Genomic DNA, 18,627 nt, shown 5'->3' with positions numbered 1-18,627 from the left:
AAGAGGTGGTCATGTAGGATTAATCTGTGTCCATCAGGGGTGCAGGGCTTCACTTTTGCCCAGCCGGCTAAGACCTTTTTGACAGCAAAGTCTCTGACTGGGTTAGACTAACCCTGCACTTTGGTAAAAAAGGCATAGCCTGCCAGAATGGCCTGCTCCATGCCCTGGGATACGCTGTTTCCCTGGGATTACGCTATATTCTGCACAGTCTTATGTGGGAGAGTGTTGCATCCATCGGTCTTCGACGGCTTCGCCCCGCCTACCTCTTTCTACTTTCAGCTCCTCCCGCTCACCTTGGACTGATGGCCGCCGCGGCATCTGCTTGCCGTTCTCTCCGGCGTCCCCGGACCGGCTTTGGTGCTGCCTCCCGCCATTCTCCTTCAAGGTACCTCTAGGGCGCGCGCACGCCGCCCTCATCTTTAACTCCACGTTGGCGCGAACCTCAGGGGCGTCCCCCTATTCTACGTCACGACTTCTGGGTATAATCTGCCTACAGTATTTGCTAGCTCGTTGAGTTAGCAACAGGATTCGTATGGATGAGATTCGCTCTCAGTTCCTAAGCTACTCTGCCACTCCAGCGCTTTCTGGAACTCTTAATACCCTTTGGGGTCTCTAACGGGGTACCCGCTCGTCGGGGGCCTCTCTGCTTCTTTCAGGTGCTATCAGGAAACCGGTACTCGCTCCTTGAGGACCCATGTTCCCTGAGTTGCTGCCTGCAACCTCTACCCTTCTACTTGGAAGAACTAACTTGCAGTTACCATCAGTGAGTACAGAAACCATCTCTCTCCACAGTACTGCTTCACTGGAATCAGGTACTCGCTCCTCGAGGGCCTGCTCTCTGCTCTGGTGCCAGACCTCTCGTCTAGTGGAATCTCGGTTACTGCTAAGTGAGTACAATGCTATAGAGTCTCTCTGCTCTAAGGGATCAGGTACTTGCTCCTCGAGGGCCTGCTCTCCCTGTCTCGGAGCTTCACCTATTTCTACATTGGGACTCTGAATGTTATTCTTGTGTGCTCATAACTCTTAGTCTCTTTCCACTACAGCACTACCTTGTAGAGGATCCGCTGTTCCAGCATTCTGTGTGAGACGCTCCCAGCCGGGCTCTACAACCACTACTCACTCCTGCCACCTTTGGTGGTCATTCACAGTGTTTAATAAAAGATTCAAATCTGTGTTTGTCTGTCCGGAGTCTAGCCTGACAGCGTGGTCCCTCATGGGACTGCCCACCATGAGCATGATCAGCTGCCACAGTGTCCAAGGATCCACCCAAACACCATTAACCATAACAGAGAGACAAGCCATGCGGTAGGTCTGAAACACTTAAGAAGTTCATGACCTCGTTGTAGCCCTTCACATAGGTATACCAGGTAGATGGTGTGATGGATTGTCATAACACTCGAGTGCATCCTTGCTTCAATTGTCCAGAGGTGCACCTGTACGACGTCCAGGTTATCACACCAGAATATCACCCTTCAATTAGCCAGTTGCTGACCCCATATGTGCAATGCATTGGCTATTGGAAACAGTTCAATAAAGGTGATATTTGATGAGATACCTGACCGTGTCTACCCTGCTGGCCATTCCTCCACAAAAGAGCTGTAAGTCAGATGTAGACACCGGTGGAGTAGCCACACCACTGGGCCATTGAAGTTTGCCAAGATAAGCTCCCACACCCTTAAATCTTCGCGCAGCACTCTAGTGATCCTGTTTTTTTACTGACCGTTAAGGATGCCAATATTAATCATCGCAGGAAGGTGCGCCCCATTGGAATGGCCCTACATGCAAAAGCCAGGCTTCCAATGAGGGACTGTGCAAATGCTAAGGTCACCTTGTGACTCTGAAGGGTGCCGCAAATCAAGACAGACAGCTTCTGTATCTTTTCGACTGGGAGTCTTGACACCATATGAGTAGAATCAAGCTCTATACCAAGGAATGTAAGAATCCTGGTAGGGGGCTCCAATTTATCCGCCACCAGCAGGACACCAAAATTGTGGGCCAATTTTTGAAAACCAAGGAACAAGTGTTGGCAGGCATCAGAGTTGCAAAGGCTAACAAACAAGAAGTCATTTAAATAATGCACCACGCTAGCCAGACCTGTGCAATAGGTCAGTTCCTAATGCAGGAAGGTGCTAAGGGCCTCAAAATAGGCACATGAAATTGAGCATTCCATGGGCATGCACTTGTTGAAGTATGCACCTTTGAAAGCGAAGCCCAGCAAAGGGAAACTGTCCGGGTGCATGGGTAAGAGCCAGAAGGCAGACACAATGTTGGCCTTAGCCATGAGGGCCCTTTTCCACCATCTGCAAAGAGGTCAATGCACTGTCAAAAGATGTATATTGCACAGTGGACATGTCCTGTGGAATAAAGTCATTGACTTCCTGCCCTGCTGGGTAAGAGAGGTTGTGTGTCAACCTGAACTGACCCGACTCTTTTTTGGGAACTACAGCCAAAGGTGACAAAATAATTTTTTCAAAGTGGGGCTAGGGGAAAGGAACCACTATTCTGTGCAAACTCAGTTGAGTGACCAACTTTTCCCTCTGTACAAACTGCAAATCAGACAGAGCATTTGGACAGCAGCCAGAATTTAAGGGGCATTCATATGATATTTTAAAACAATCCTTGATGGTCCCTCAAGGTGGAGGCCACACTCTGATTGGGGTAACACCTCAAACCTCGTGCCACTGGATTGGGGTTGGGGCCTTCTCAAATGCATTATTTTCCTTTACCAAAAGGGGCCATTTTTGTGCATTTGGTGGTGGGGTGACTGGCCACACAGGTGGTACAAATGTGTTTGTACTTGTACTCCTTTGTTATACTGCCAAAATTCCTCAGTGGTAGCATGTGTTGAGCGGCACTGACTCTGCGAGCCAGCTTGGCCCTGCACTCCTAGCCAAAGCTCCACATCATAGGTGCCCCAGGACGTGTTAGGCATGTCAGACGTTCTTTCTCTGAATTTCTCATCATAAGAAAGCCAGGCAAATCTTTCATAAGTAGAGCGAGCACTGACAATTGTGTCAAGGTACAACCATACTGGCAAGTACTGAGAAAGATCAGCCCTGCCTACTATAGATGCCAGACAGGTGAAGGAACGTACCCAGTTGTTGATGTTCCTTGGAACTCGCTTGCTACTACTAGCCAGGGATTTGTGCCGTCTGTGCCCTTTCCTGGAATTCTCCCCTCCCCCCCGCTTCCGTGCCCCTCCAAAAGATTAAAAATATCGACATACTGGCGTTGCCTAATCCACCATCAAATAGAACAGGGAACACCCTGCCACATTTGTTTGGTAGTGTTCAAGGTGAGCAAACTCATGCTTGCAGCCAGGGTGGGGCTAGCGCCCTCTGCCACAGAGGAACCCCAAGAACCCGAAGAAACCCCGACTGCCAGATGAATCAGAATGGCCGGAGTGTCTGCGACCTCCGCACTTCTGTTGCAAATAACAACCTTTGGGCTTTCAGCAGCAGGTGTATCTGTCTTGCTATTTTCAACTAACACAGCGTTACCAGTCTGATCTGTTCCCCCAACAATAGACATAACGAGGCTAGACTCACCGTCTGGCGCTTGCGTATGTGTTGGCAATTCGGATACAGGGCCTGCTGGCATCTCCATTTCAGATGAAGTCCCTGGTGTTGCTGATGACCCCGACACAGGGACCGTCTAGCTACTCTCCAGACCACCCCTCTGAGTTTGAAGCCCCCAATGGGTGTAGGAATCGCCAAAGAGCACACCCCCATCACCCGGTTTCTTCCCAGCACCACCGTCCCAAATTGACCTGGCCCGGCCCTCTTCTGACTTACTCCATGGTTGGCTCAATGGCAGCGCATGCCCAGCAACTGCCTTCCCCATCCGGGGTATAATGTCGAAGCGCCAACATCACCTGGCCACAACGCCAAAGCTCCGAATGATGTCACTGGAGCATCGGTGCCTCCTCCCACCACCATGTGCTACCTCCATAGCCATGAGTTCTTCTGCTCCTCCCCTCCAGCTCCTTGCACAGCTCCGGGTTACCAGAGGTGTCTGGGCATGGGCCTGGTACAATGTCTTTATGTACATAAATGTTTTGGAAATTCATGCCTATGTGTATACAAATACCTGTGTTGATGTAAACTTTAACAAAAAATCTTAACTACATCTTCTTAAGGTGAGGTTAAGTTTTTGGCATTAATGCATCTGCATTGCATTTTGCACCATTTAACACTTGCACTATTTTGCTGCACTAATAGATTTAGAGCTATTTTCTATACTTTTGCATCTCATTACCTCACTAGCATAGAATTTGCATTAATAGTAATGGAAGATAGTTTATTTGCTTGTGATAGATAATGCAGGTGTTTAACATGCTTTAACGCTTGCATTACCATCCGTGAGCTTTAGTACATTGGCCTATAAAAAAAACTATTTAAGACAGAAAGCTGTCTGGCTTTGCTGCACAGTGCATCTGCTTTCTGTGCTGAGAATGACAGAGAGCTGGTACTAGATATACAGTGCAGCCGAGGCAGACTAGTATAAATAAATTCTTGTTGTTTGATATTTTAGATAGCGAGATGTGATTGGAATATCATTTAAATAGAGTGGGTGTCCCTAAAAAGGGGAAATAAGTGAGGACAATGCTGGATATGCATGGATATGGAGCACTTTCCAATTTTGACCCTATTGAAAATGACCTTGCCTTTTTTTTTTTTTTGTTTCAAGGTAATTTTCATTAGGGTTCAGCTTATTGTTTACTCTGCCACCTTTCTCTAGCTCTCCCCCCCCCTTCCCCCCAAATTGCAACCCAGTCAGTCCACTGGCAGTCAAGTTATCGTGCCTCTGGTTGGATAGATATAACCAGTCATTAACCATTTTCCAGTCTCAGGGCTGGTGCATGAGTATTGGGCACCCTGAGCGAATCTTCAGTCATGCACCCCTCTCCCAACTTCTCTATTGGCATTAGCTCCAGCACAACACTCCCTCCTCCAGCACAATGCTCTCTTCTTTGGAAGTATTGAGTCTGGCATAGAACCCATCTGCATCTCATGCTGGCAGGATTTTGCTGCCCCCCCCCCCCCCCAAATTTTGGTACTCTAGACAATCGCCTAGTTTGCCTAATGGAAGCACCAGCCCTGTCCAGCCTGTATTGAAAACCTTTGAAAAGAGGTATCTTTTTGGGCCACAAACGTTAAGAACCATAAAACAACAGGAACATTAATAATATTATTTTCACGCAGCCCCCCAACTTGGAGAATCAAGTCCTGCTGAGGGAGTTGCATCTGGATGATAACAGTGTCTCAACACTGGAAACAATGTCTTCGTTCTGGCTGCCTCTATTACAGGTTCTTTCTATATCTCAAAACAGGTAAGCTGGAAAATATTTTGCAATTAATCTTGTAAGCATATACATTTACAGCTGGGCAATAAGGTCTCACTTATATAACTATAACTGTATCTGACTTGTTTTAGTTGTATAGTTAAGGCCTTACGTATATTGCAGGAGAGATCTAACATTTTAGATTTGTAAAATCATGGTTTAAGGAGGGCCTTACCAACAGCTGTTTCAAGCTGGCAAGCCACCGATCAGCTGCAACTGTTTGAATGCATCCCATGATTTACAGAACACGGTATTGAAGTGCTGTTAACATGTGTAAATTAATTTTCAATTGGATTTCATGTCTAGAGTACATGGTTCCCACACTGGGAATATGTTGGCATTGCATATCTTGCACTAGCATGGAAGAAGGAGAAGGCAAATGTATTTATTTATAAGATTTGTATTCCACCTCAATCAATATCATATTGTCCTAAGTGGATTACAGTACAACAAATGAGTTCATTTTAAAAATATTGTGAAATTGTACTGCAGCACATCAGAGCACACTTACGTTTTCAGCACTTCATCTATATATGTACCTGATTTGGTCATTACTGAAGACTAGAGCGTGGGTAATGCTTTGATAATTACAGTTGCAGTTAATGCATGTTAACAGGTAATGTAAATTGTAACCTGTAATGTACTTATTATTTTACCATACATATGTCATGTATTTTTACTTCCAGCCTGACTCAGCTTGCACCCTTATTTGCATTTGTGTCTCTGGAGAAAGTGGATCTCAGTAACAACCGCTTGTCAGGTGAGATTTGCAAAAAAAAATTCTGGATTATGTTGAAACATGGCAAGAATGTACAACAGCACTGTAAGTTCCATTAGTTTGTTTTTTTTATAGGAAGGCCAGATTGTGAAATGAAATGCAGAGGCAGAACTGCACACTGGCATGCAGAAGATCCCTGGTTTGATCTCCAGGTTAGGTGGAGCCAAGCATGCTGCAGAGAGAGCTTTCACAGCTCCCTAGCTTAGGAGCAATTCCTAGTGGCCAAATTCAGGTCCCATGATATTTGGAAGAAGCCCTGGTGCATGGCCCAGTCTCAGGACCATCATTTGCAATGATCAGACTTGGAAGTTTATGTGCCAAGCTGTACATTTTTGTGCGCACCAGTGAGAATTTCACATACGATTTTTTCTGCACATGGCTAGAGGCTGGTTGAAAAATTGCATACAAAATATAACAAAGAAAACTTGCACAAAAGATAATTACAGTTGCAGTTAATGCATGTTAACAGGTAATGTAAATTGTAACCTGTAATGTAGCAATTTTGTTTTGTGATTTTTCATCTCTGAAGGCAATTTTGCATGTAACTTTTCAATATGCTAATAGTTAATGAGATGCTTTGCATGAATTTGCATGGCAGCAGCTCATTAAATGAAATTTTGTACGCAGAAAGCCAGGTGGGAAAGATACTATTTGTGAACGTGGAAAACGTCACCAGTGATGCTTCATGTGCTAAAATACTCAATAGTTTGCAATTTCGCAAATAACATGCATTATTCTGGGTTTTAGCACATGTAGAGTTTTCTGCATTTTAATACAAAGTAGGGGGGGAAAAAAATCCCAGGGCATTTGTGAATGAAGGCTTATAGTGCCAGATCCCAGCCCTGCTTCTGCCTGAGCTAATGCAGGCGGGACCTGCTGAATCAGAAAAGAAAATTAACATTGAGAAAATATTTTAGGACATCCGTGCTCAGTTCTGTTGAGCTATTGTAATAAATTGTTCGTATGGATGTGCTTCTACTTGACAGAATACATTGTAAATCATAATGCTGTTAATGAAATATTCAGGAATTGCATACATTGGTCCACTTCTTGGTCACCAGACAGGAATTGACCGCACATATCTATTGTGACCATACACATCAATAGAACTAGTAATGACTTGATATCCCTTTTGATAGAAGTAAAGGGGGGGTCAGCTTTCAAAGCGTTTATGTCCCTACATTTTGAAGTTAAGAGATGTTCCCTGTACGTACCCGGATCAGTCCAGACACCTGGGTTGTGCCTCCGCACCAGCAGATGGAGACAGAGCAAGACCTGTCGGGCTCAGCCACATATAGCAGGGTGCCACCCACAGCCCCTCAGTCTTACTCTGTCTCCAGCAGATGGGGCAGGTGCAGCCACAGCCTCTGGGATCCCTGGGGTGCAAGTTGTTTGGTGTTAGTCAGGTTTTCTTTCGGGGATTTCTTAGTGAAGAATATTTTGCAAAAAGAAAAAAAGGGAAAAGGCAAAGAAGAAGCAGAAGACGTCCCTCATCCTGGGAGCCTCCCAGGGGGGTGGAAGGTTCTGAGGGGACCATCCCCCCCTGGTTGAGGCTGCTGCTAAGGGTCGAGGACCCGGCCCTTCCGGTTGTCAGCGACGGGGGTGACACTGGGGAGCCCGGTTCACTCACCCCTGCTGGAACAGGAGTTTTAGGACCGGGGACAGCAGCGGCAAGTAGAATAAAAAAAATAAATAAATAAAATAAAACTGTTTTTGTTGATTTCCCTGAGCGCCGACTCTCCGTTTGATTTCGCTTGGGGGCCGTTTTTGTTTTTTTCTTTGGTCTCCGGCCGTGAGTGCAGATGCCGCAGGGGTCTTCATGCCGCGTGTGTGGCTCGGCGCTCGCGCGACGGGATCTGCTCTAATTGTGTTCTGGGCGGTGAGGGGCCGTCCAAGGCCGGTCGGGAGGGCCGGTCTCGGCCGGTGCGATCGCCGCCACGCGTCGGGCTGAATGCTGAGGTCGGTGCAGAGAAGGAACGGCAGCTATTTTGGGGGCCGTTCGGGAGGCCATGCGGGCGGCTGCAGGTGATGGCGCCATGCCTCCCGCGCTTTCTCCGCAGCAGAGGCCCTCCGGGGGGGGGGGGGGGGGGCTGCGTCTCCGTTGTCAGAGGATAGCTTGGGAGAGGCATCCTCTATCGGACTCATTCTCTTCTGATTTTGCGCTTCTCCTGCATAAGGTGCTGAAGCACAAGATTTTTAAGCGGAAGGCAGGCAAGAAGTTAGCCCCTGGGGGTCTGGAGAGGCAGTCAAGGTCCCGGAAGAGGAAATCCAGGGATAGGTCCCGGAGGGGCTCGGACCCGCCCAAGGAGAAGCGTCCATTACGGGGTGTCCCTCAGGACACTGACACCAAGTCCACGTCGCAGGATGAGACGGACCCGCCCCTGGGGGGGGGGGCGACGAGGCGGAAGGGGAGGTGCCAGCCCAGCCTGGTACCAGCAAAGGCACTCTGGCGGTGGATGGTGATGACCCGAAGGTGATACGGCTATTTAGGAAAGATGAACTGGCCCCGCTCATTCCAGCCATTCTTCAGGAGCTCGGCATGGAAGCTCCACCAGTGGAGTCCCGGCCGGGAGCCAAAATGGATCCAGTGTTGTTGGGCCTTAGTGGTCCGGCGGTGGCTTTTCCATTCCACTTTTCGGCGTCGGACATACTGTTCCGAGAATGGGACACTCCGGAGTTGGGCCTGAAAGTGAGTAAGGCCATGGAGAAACTATATCCGCTTCCAGAGGACGCGTTGGAGCTTCTCCGTCTCCCTAGAGTGGATGCAGCGGTGTCGGCCGTGACGAAGAGGTCGACGATTCCGGTAACAGGGGCCATAGCGCTTAAGGTCATACAAGATAGGAAGCTGGAGCTACAACTTAAGAAAGTTGCATACCTTCGATTTTTTGCACATCAACCACATATCACAATGTAGTCTACCCCTTTAATTATTCTAGATATTTATTCTCGCTTTAATCATCCCGTACTTTTATCCACGTCTTGTTGATGAGTTATTATTATTATTATCTATGTAATATTTAATTTTAATATCTATATCTATATGTTATTTGTTATATGTTATTCATATGTTAAGAAACGCTGTTCAATGTAACGCCTTTATTGCGACAGTTCTGTTCTATGTAAACCGACCTGATTCGATACTTGTATCGAGAATGTCGGTATATAAAAATCCGAAATAAATAAATAAATAAAGTTTTAAAGTTTTTGAGGTCTCTGCTCTGGGAGTCTGCGCAGCCATATGTAGTAATTTTGCCCTGAGAGCGGGCCTGCGCTGGGCCCAGGTGCTCCAGGCCAATGCCGGTCTCTCGGAAGATGAAGCTGCTTAGGCGAATCGTTTGGAGGCGGTGATTGCTTACAGCGCGGAAGCTCTGTATGACCTGTTGCGTACATCGGCCAGATCCATGGTCTCGGCGGTTTCCGCGCGCCGTCTCCTTTGGCTACGAAACTGGGCGGCGGATGGTTCCTCTAAGGCTCACCTTGGCTCGCTGCCATTTAAAGGGAAGTTGTTTGGTAAGCAGTTGGATGACATGATGCAATCGCTCAGAGAAAACAAGGCATTCAAGCTGCCTGAGGACAGGCCTAGGTCTCGGAGCTCCTTCTCCAACAGGACCCGGTTCCAGGGGAACAGAAAGTCACGACCTCAGAGATCTTCAGGATCGTCTTACCGTTCAGGCTCTTCCAGGCAGTCGTCGTGGCCTCAGTCCTTTCGTGGCAAAAGGTTTGGGAAGCAAGGTGGACCTTCGTCGGGAACGGGGTTTAAGGCTTCCCAACGAAACTCGTGTGGTCCATTCCTCTCGGCAGGTTCCATCAGCAGTGCCAAACGTGGGAGCCAGGTTGGCTCTTTTTGCCGAGGAATGGACCAAAATAACGTCGGACCAGTGGGTCCTCAGCGTGATGTCAAGGTTACGCTTTAGATTTTGTACGGATTCCTGCAGACAAGTTTCTCGTCTCACCTTGCAAATGCCGAGAGAAGTGAGTAGCGGTGCGGGAAACTCTTCAGCGCCTGGAGGACTTGGGAGCGATAACCCCCGTGCCTACCGGGCAACAACGCGAGGGCCGTTACTCCATTTACTTCATAGTGCCAAAGAAGGAGGGCATGTTCAGACCAATTTTGGACTTGAAGAGGGTCAACAGGTGTCTTCGCATCCCACGCTTCAAAATGGAGACGATTCGGTCAGTTGTCGCTTCAGTTCGTCCAGGCGAATTACTGGCTTCATTGGATCTCACGGAAGCGTACCTCCATATAGGTATTCAGCCGTTTTATCAGAGGTTCCTCAGGTTCTGCATTCTGGGCAGGCACTGTCAATTCAGAGCTCTCCCTTTCGGTCTCGCTACCTCTCCCTGCACGTTTACCAAAGTGATGGTAGTGGTGGCGGCTCAGCTCAGGAGGGAGGGGTTTCTGGTGCACCCTTACTTGGACGATTGGTTGAGTCGCGCGAAGTCTGAGATGCAGTGTCGGCAGGCGGTCGCCAGAGTCCTCCAGCTCTTGCGCTCTCTCGGATGGGTGGTCAATCTTACCAAGAGTCGTTTGAACCCCACCCAGTCCTTGGAGTTTCTGGGAGCGCTATTCGACACGAAGCAGGGCAAGGTGTTTCTCTCCAAGGAGCGCGTGCTCAAGCTTCAGAGTCAAGTGAGATGCTTATTGTCCCTACAGATTCCGCAGGTGTGCGATTATCTGAAGGTCTTAGGCTCCATGGCATCCACGCTAGCTTTGGTTCCCTGGGCTTTCGCTCATCTATGTCCTTTGCAATCAGCGTTGCTCTCCCGCTGGAAGCCAGTGTCAGAACAATTCCATCTCCCGCTCCCGCTCATGGACCAGGCGAGGGCCAGTCTCCTCTGGTGGCTCGTGTCGGACCATCTGACGTGTGGAGTATCCCTGGTCATGCCCGACTGGACGGTGGTCACCACGGACACCAGTCTCTCCGGTTGGGGAGTGGTCTGTCTTGGACAGTCGGTGCAGGGTCATTGGTCAAGGGCTCAATCACAGTGGTCCATCAATCGCTTGAAGACCAGGGCGGTAGCTCTGGCGCTGCAATCCTTCCTCCCGCTGATTCGGGGGAAGGCGGTCAGAGTGTTGTCGGACAATGCAACTACCATGGCGTACATCAATCGCCAGAGAGGGACAAGGAATCAGCTAGTGGCAGAGGAGGCGCAACGTTTGATGTGCTGGGCAGAGCGGAATCTCAGCAACATTGCGGCGTCTCACATCGCCAGAGTCGACAGTGTTCAAGCGGACTTCCTCAGCCGTCATCATCTGGATCCATGAGAATGGGAGCTGGCGGAGGACGCGTTTCACCTCATCTGCGAAAGGTGGGGCACGCCACAAATGGACCTGATGGCCACTTTTCAGAATGCAAAGGCTCCGCGATTTTACAGCCGGCGGAGAGAGAGGGGGGCCGAGGGCGTTGATGCACTAGTGCTTCCCTGGCCAACAGACGTGTTACTGTATGTGTTCCCTCCTTGGCCCCTGATAGGCAAGGTACTTCGGTACATAGAGCTGCATCCGTCTGTCGTGGTTCTGGGAGGGGATTGGCTCGCTTGCCCCTTTTTTTCCTTACTTTTGTTTCCTTATAAAGGTGCTAGTTAGCAGGATATTTTTTAAAGTTATCTGGTTAAGTAGCTTGTTACCTGGCCAAGTTATCGGAAGCAGATCTAAAGTTAGCTGAATAACTCAACCCCTCCCCATAATGCCTTTGAAAGGTTTTTTATCCGGCTAAATTATAGCCCGATAACTACTATCGAGCTGTAATTGAGCTGGATAAGTGGCTGAGTATGCCTATGTTGCCATTTAGATAGATAACTTTTGAGTTATCCGTCTAAATGCCTTTTTAATATGGACCTCCTATAATTTAAAGGCCTAAATGAAGTAGTTTAACATAGTTTGAAAATTGACCCCTAAAGTGTATTCCTTCTTTCTCTTCCTTTTTCTCTGCATCTTCCACTTCTTTTCCCTATCCCTATTACTTTCTTGTTTTCTTTCCTTCATGGCTGCAGAGCTATTTTTGCTTGTCAGTCATTTATCTCTGTAGGCTGCTTTGCCTGTTGAGAAATGAATCCCTGAAGATTAGTTAGCACTTGCAGTCTGTTTAATCTATTGTGAGTTAAATGTTTTACTTCCAGAGGTTTATTTAATTGGTTTCTGCATGGAAGATTCTAATCTTTAGAAAGAAGAATTTATTAGACTGCTTCTGATTGCAAATTGTATTACCAAAGCAACTATGCTATGAGAGAAAAGCATAAATTGCATTAACCATCATATGTAGTTTGTTTATATTCATTCTTGTAAAGATATATGCGCATTAATATACCTTTTTTTTACCCTTTAATTCGGTAAGGAGTCAAATTTGAAACCAGAATTAAAACTTGTGCTAATTTTAGCATGAATTTACTTTCATTTTCATACTAAAAATTGTGTTAATATGGGATGTAGTAAGCTAATGGCATGCAAATGGACTGTGAATAAAAAAAGCATGCTAAATGGAAATCCCCACTAAAAACATGAATGATGAAAATTGCGCTAAAAAGAGGAGTAATGCAGAAAAGTGCGTTAAAATGATGTGTAAGTGGAAACTGCTACATTGTCCCTTATTGGCTGGAAATTGTGACCAGCTCTTGGTGCCCACCCCAGAGAGCTTGCACTTTTACTCCTGGGAGAATTATGCATACAAAATTTTAAATTCTGCAAAATTCTTCATACTTTATATTGGTCAAAATAACACAATATACAGTACAATCTTTGAGTAATTAATTTAAAATGTATTACAGAAAAGTTATTACTCAAAAATGCAGCGTTTTAAATATTTTGAGCAGAATTCCCCTAGAAGTGTACTATAGGAATGTCCCTTCCACCCTCTCCCTACTCTCCTGGCCAGACCCCTTTCACTCTGCCCTCTCAACTCAGCTCTCCACTATTCCCTCCCCCTCCAGGCTCAACTCCTTCCATTATCTCTATCCCCCAGCCCTCACTTCCAGAATTTGACCCCCCTCTCATACAGCTCCTCACACAGGCTCCTCCTGTCCCACTCTCACACACACCTTCACACAAGTTACTTCTCTCTCTTGCACATACACACTTCTTCATACAGGCTCCCTCTCTCACACTTACACACCCCCTCTCACAGGCTCCCTCTTCCTTCTTTCATACATGCATCCTCACAAAGGATCCATCACGCGTGCATACACAGAACCCCCTCACTTAGGCTCCCTCTCTGTCTTGCACTCATCCCCCCAAACAGGTTCCCTCTCTCTCTCTTGCGCACACACTCACACAGAGTTCATCTCTCTTTCACACACACATACACCCTCACGTAGGCTCCCTTTCACACACACCCACATACCCTCACGCAAGCTTCATCTCTTGTACATTCACCCCCTCAAACAGGCTCCTTCGCTCTCTCTCTTGCATACTCACACTCTCCTGTGCATGGGATCTCCTCTCTCACACACAAACATACGCCGTCTCACACACACACACACACACACATAAAATCCCTCTCTCATACACACGGGTAGATTTTAAAAGGTGTGCGCTTCCCGGCGTGCATACATGGATGCACCGATTTTATAATATGTGCACGTTATAAAATCTGATGGCCCTGCGTGTATTTGCGTGCGGTGCACACAAAGGGGGAAGAATTAATTCAAACTCTGCACGGCGATGAATTCGGCCCTCCCCAGTTCCCTTCCAGTCCGCTCCAATTAAGCATCAGACTGGGAGGGAATTTCCCTAACCCCTGCCTAACCTTTCTTCCCCTTCCCCTCCTTCCCCACCACCTAAAACTCATCTACCTGGCCTTCATTTTTTTGTTTTATTACTTTATTATTATTTATTATTATTATTATTATTATTATTATTATTTATTTGTGTTTTTTCTATACCGGCATTCACGGAATTCGTATCATGTCGGTTTACATAAAACAAGGGGTGATCAAAACATTATAAACGTGCATAAATATGAGAGTATACATTTAAACATTATAACAAGTTATAAAAGTGCGCAGAAAAATCAGTTACAATAAAACAAGGATCCTTGCTGTTCCTCGGGAGCAGAAGTAATTTACATGTGCTGGCCAGTTGCCGGTGCAAGCTTTCCCGGAAAAGCGGCTAATGACCGCTGTCCTGGCTGGCCTGTGTCCAGCCCCACCCCTCCCTTTGAAGAAGCCCAGCACTTGTGCGCATACCGGGCTTTACGCATGCGGCCAGCGTACACAAGGCCCAGCCACGTGTGTATACCCCAGGATTTACGCACGTAGGACTTTTAAAATCTACCCGATAGGCTCCAAATCTCATACACACACACACCCCTCTTGTGCGTTGTCATTCTGGGCATCACTATGTCGTCTTCAGCTGCAGGCAGGATAGGCTCCACCTGCAGCTTTTGTCTTCACTGCTGTTCGGCTGCAAGCGGATGGGCTCACTTGCAACCCGCTGAGTCTCCTTCTCCTAGGCAGCTTGCGGGATAGGCTCCGCTCACAGCTCCCAGAGTCTCCTGCTGGGTGTTGCTGTCTGTACTTTCTTTGTTGAATATGGGAATTCTGTGCAGAAAGGAAATTCTGCGCAAACTGTGCTGTCCGCAGTAGCACAGAATTCCCCCAGGAGCACACTTGAAGGTGAATTTTAAAAGCTCTACACGAGCCAAAGCATGGAGATTCGCATATGTGTCGGGCTGGTGGGTGCTGCGCAGGTTTTAAGAAGCACCCGATTATGTGCGTATCTCCCGGTATGCGTGCAAATCAAAAAGTTAGAAAAAGGGGCGGGGTCTGGGCGGAACATGGATAGGACATGGACGTTCCGGGAAGGTCACTTGAAGTATGCGCATAGATGTTTTTGCGTACCAGCATGCGCTAGGGTTCCCTACCATGTAACTTTACTTCTGCTATGGATGGCGTGTAAGTTTTAAAATTAAAAAATCAGGGTTAGTCAGCAGGGCTTGAAGTGTCGGGGCTAATAGGGTAAAAGGGGGTTAGGAACTCGGGAGCTTTTACCTGGCAAACCGGTAATGGCCTGGGGAAACCTGTAATTGCATTGGCGCATGTATCTAATAAAAACCCTCCACTTATGTGGTAGAACCGGCATTTGCATGCACAAGCACATTTCCATACAAAATTGTGCACACGTTTATGCATGTACAACCGATTTTATAGCATACGGGCATATACGTGCGTATGTTATAAAATGGCAGTGTCCATTTGCGCAAGCCGCCATTTGCGTGTACATGTATGCCAGCGCGGCGAATTAAAAGTTACCATCCCCGATTTCAGTTGCCATGCTTTGCCAAAATGGGCTTGCATGCAATATTGTTTCCAAAGTCAGGATGCACAGCACCAAAGTACATACTGTTCAGCTGTAGGTGCCTTTCCCAGAGAGCTTACTCTTTGATTCTTGCTGCGGGCTTCAACCATCCTAAGCCCACCACTGATAGTTCCTCTAGTAACACAATACTCCCCCTAATAACAAGATTACCCATTTATCAGTCTGGGATCTGATGTCTCATTGAATAAAATGACCGCACAGCACCAGACAGACCACACAGCAGGCAGGCTGGTGTGATCCAGAGTTTTCACTGCTATCTCCAAGCTTATCATGTTGATAGTCCTGGGTTTCAGGAAAGCAAGCACATCTGTGACCATAGGTGCACACCCCAGAGAGCTTACATTTTGATTGAACTGTAATGCTTCCTGTTGTGAGAGCAACATGGGTACAATCAATTGCTCCTGTTATGTTCAGCATGTGAGCTATACCATAAAATGCTTCATCTCCTGCCACTGTAAATACTGCTGGGAATACTTAATGTAATCCTTGACCTGGTCCACAGTGCCTGACTGAAATGCCTTAGTCCTTAGTATTTTGTAATGAGCCATTGACAAGAAAATGCAAAGCACAGTTGCTTGACCAAGCCTGGTACTTATTTTTAAAACTTATAGATAAATATTTTAAAAGTGGTTTATAAAGTTCACATATATAATTACTTAAACACAAAGTATATAACATCTTAAATAAAACAGATACACAAAACAACAACCAGCCAATAAAACAAAAATTAAAAAATAAACCTACACATAAAAACACAATGTCCATGCTAGTCCTACTCCAACTCCATCTTCACAGTCATGATCAATACCTCTTTATTATTTTGTAGAGAGACAGAATTGCTTTGTAGCTCACTCTGTACTTCAGACCACATCTGCCGCCAGTAAGCCTAGCAGTGTTGTCTGCAGGCAATATATATATATATAGCCTGTGCGCCCTTTTTTATTTATTTGTGTGTTTTATATATCGTCATTCCATGTGAGAATCACTAGTTCATAATGATGTACAGGTTTAACACTTCTACGAATAGCCTGAATTGACCAGAGCAGCTTGATCCTCTTACCCCCACTTTCTTTTCTTCTTCAATAATGTCTCTTATTTCTCTTTCATCCTTCTCTGTTTTTTTTTGGCTTCTGCTCTAATTCTTGCGTTTACCTGCAAGTGGTGTGCAAGCAAAAAGGCTCACGTAAATCATTCCGGCACATAGATAAGCAGCTAGACTCTTTCACACACTGGACACTGCAATAGAATAACATGGTCACCAGAAATGTGGGTTATTTTTTACTGCACCTCAGATCCAGGAGTTGCATTTCCAGTATTAAAGAAAAAAGCGGGCTTGTCTTGGGTTAAGTAACTTGGCCTCCTTTAAGTGTTCCAGATTCTTATGGTCAGTAAAGATTGTGAAATTGTGTTGCGCCCCTTCAAGCCAGGGACGCCATTCCTGGAGGGTAAGTTTCACTGCTAGGAGCTCACGGTCCCCTATGGTATAATTTTGTTCTGTGGAGAAAAATTTATGTGAATAGAAGGAACATGGTACTAGTGTTCCCTTGGTGGAGTATTGACTCAAGACTGCTCCTGCTCCAATGGCAGATGTGTCGACTTCAACGATGAAAGGACGGTTAGGATCCGGATGACATAGACACAGGCCGGTTTAGAAGGCCTCCTTTAAGGTGTGGAAGACTGATTGGGCCTTGGGGCTCCACACTTGAAGGTCATATCCCTTCCTAGTCATGGCGGTGAGTGGAGGGTCCAGCGTGGAGTAATTGGCGATGAAGTTTCGGTAGTAATTTGTGAATCCGAGGAATCTTTGTAGGGCGCGGAGGCGTACTGGTTGAGGCCAATCTCGAATACCCTGGAGTTTGTCGGGGTCCATGGTGAACCCAAGGTTGGAGATAATGTAGCCTAAGAATGGGAGGCTGGGTTGTTCAAAAATGCACTTCTCCAATTTAGCATAAAGATGATGGTCTCTGAGACGTTGGTTTGAACGTGGAAGCGATGAGACTTCAGGTCCTTGGAGAAGATGTTGCACACTAATGTCGGTATATAAAAGTTTCAAATAAATAAATAATATATCGTCTAGATATATTACGACGAATGAGTACAAAAGGTCCCGAAAATCTCGTTCATTAGCCGCTGGAAGACTGCAGGGGCATTGCAATGTCTGAAGGGCATTACTATGTACTCGTAGCGACCGTCTCTTGTGTTGAAGGCGGTCTTCCAGATATCTTCCGGTTTAATCCGTGTTAGGTTATATGCTCCCTGGAGATCCAATTTAGTAAAAATATGTGCGCTCTATAGGTGATCGAACAGTTCACTAATAAGTGGTAGTGGGTACCGGTCCTTATGGGTTACTGCGTTCAAACCTCTGTAGTCTATACATGGTCTTAGCCTGCCATTCTTCTTCTTTACAAAGAAGAACCCAGCGCCTGCCGGGGAATTAGAGGGTCTTATGAATCCTTTAGCCAAATTTTCTTTGATGTATGTTGACATCGCTTGGGTTTCTGGGAGTGAAAGGGTTCTGCCCTTGGGAGGCATGGTTCCAGGTAGGAGCTCTATGGGGCAGTTAAACTCTCAGAGTGGAGGCAGGATATCGGCATTTGGTTTGGAGAACACGTCATTGACTTCCAAGTACGGGGCAGGTAACCCAGGAAGGGTTGTAGAGCTTAGAACTGTCACAGATGGAGATACTTGCAGTTAATAGTGGGTTTGACATCGAGGGCCCCACTGGGTGAGTTGCAGGGATTGCCAGTCAAAGTGGGGTGCATGTAACTGGAGCCAAGGAAGTGCAAGGACTACAGGGTGTATTGATGGTTTCAAGATCAGGAGGGAGATCTCTTCGTCATGGAGGGTTCCAACGGTGAGGTGAATGGCCATGGTATGGTGGTGAATGAACATGACTCCCTATGGAGGGATATAGGCAGCAACAGTTGAGGGCCAGAAACTGTAGCGCCCAAACTCGGGACCCCAGCCAGGCTCAGGCTTTGAAGTTTCCCGGACGCACAGGCCAAGTTTGGAGAAGGTGTCCGGAACCACCACAATATAGGCAGAGACCCGATTGTCTGCGTCGAAGACATTCCTCTGGGGTAAGGAGACCGCGGTTGATTTGCATAGGCTCCTCGGGAAGTTGAGGGGCTGCTGATAGGGCCTTCAACCGAAGACTTTCCAATCAGGGGTAATCGTAGGGCAGGAGATCGA

The 18,627-nt window shown here is 46.9% G+C and overlaps 1 protein-coding gene across 5 annotated transcripts in view; it reads left to right on the top strand.

Annotated features, from left to right (window-relative positions):
* The window catches only part of LRRIQ1 (leucine rich repeats and IQ motif containing 1), a 455,984-nt gene that overhangs the window by 94,606 nt on the left and 342,751 nt on the right, over positions 1 to 18,627 (top strand). For all 5 annotated transcript variants that reach the window (XM_029597082.1, XM_029597083.1, XM_029597081.1 and 2 more), the window contains exons 11-12: positions 5,205 to 5,332; positions 6,031 to 6,104. In XM_029597082.1, coding sequence (XP_029452942.1) covers positions 5,205 to 5,332; positions 6,031 to 6,104 — 202 coding nt within the window. The remainder of the gene's footprint in view (positions 1 to 5,204; positions 5,333 to 6,030; positions 6,105 to 18,627) is intronic.

The sequence above is a fragment of the Rhinatrema bivittatum genome, chromosome 4 (genome assembly GCF_901001135.1).
Source record: "Rhinatrema bivittatum chromosome 4, aRhiBiv1.1, whole genome shotgun sequence".
Taxonomy (NCBI): domain Eukaryota; kingdom Metazoa; phylum Chordata; class Amphibia; order Gymnophiona; family Rhinatrematidae; genus Rhinatrema; species Rhinatrema bivittatum.
Note: the sequence above shows the minus strand (reverse complement) of the source record. Positions and strands in the feature narration are given on the sequence as shown.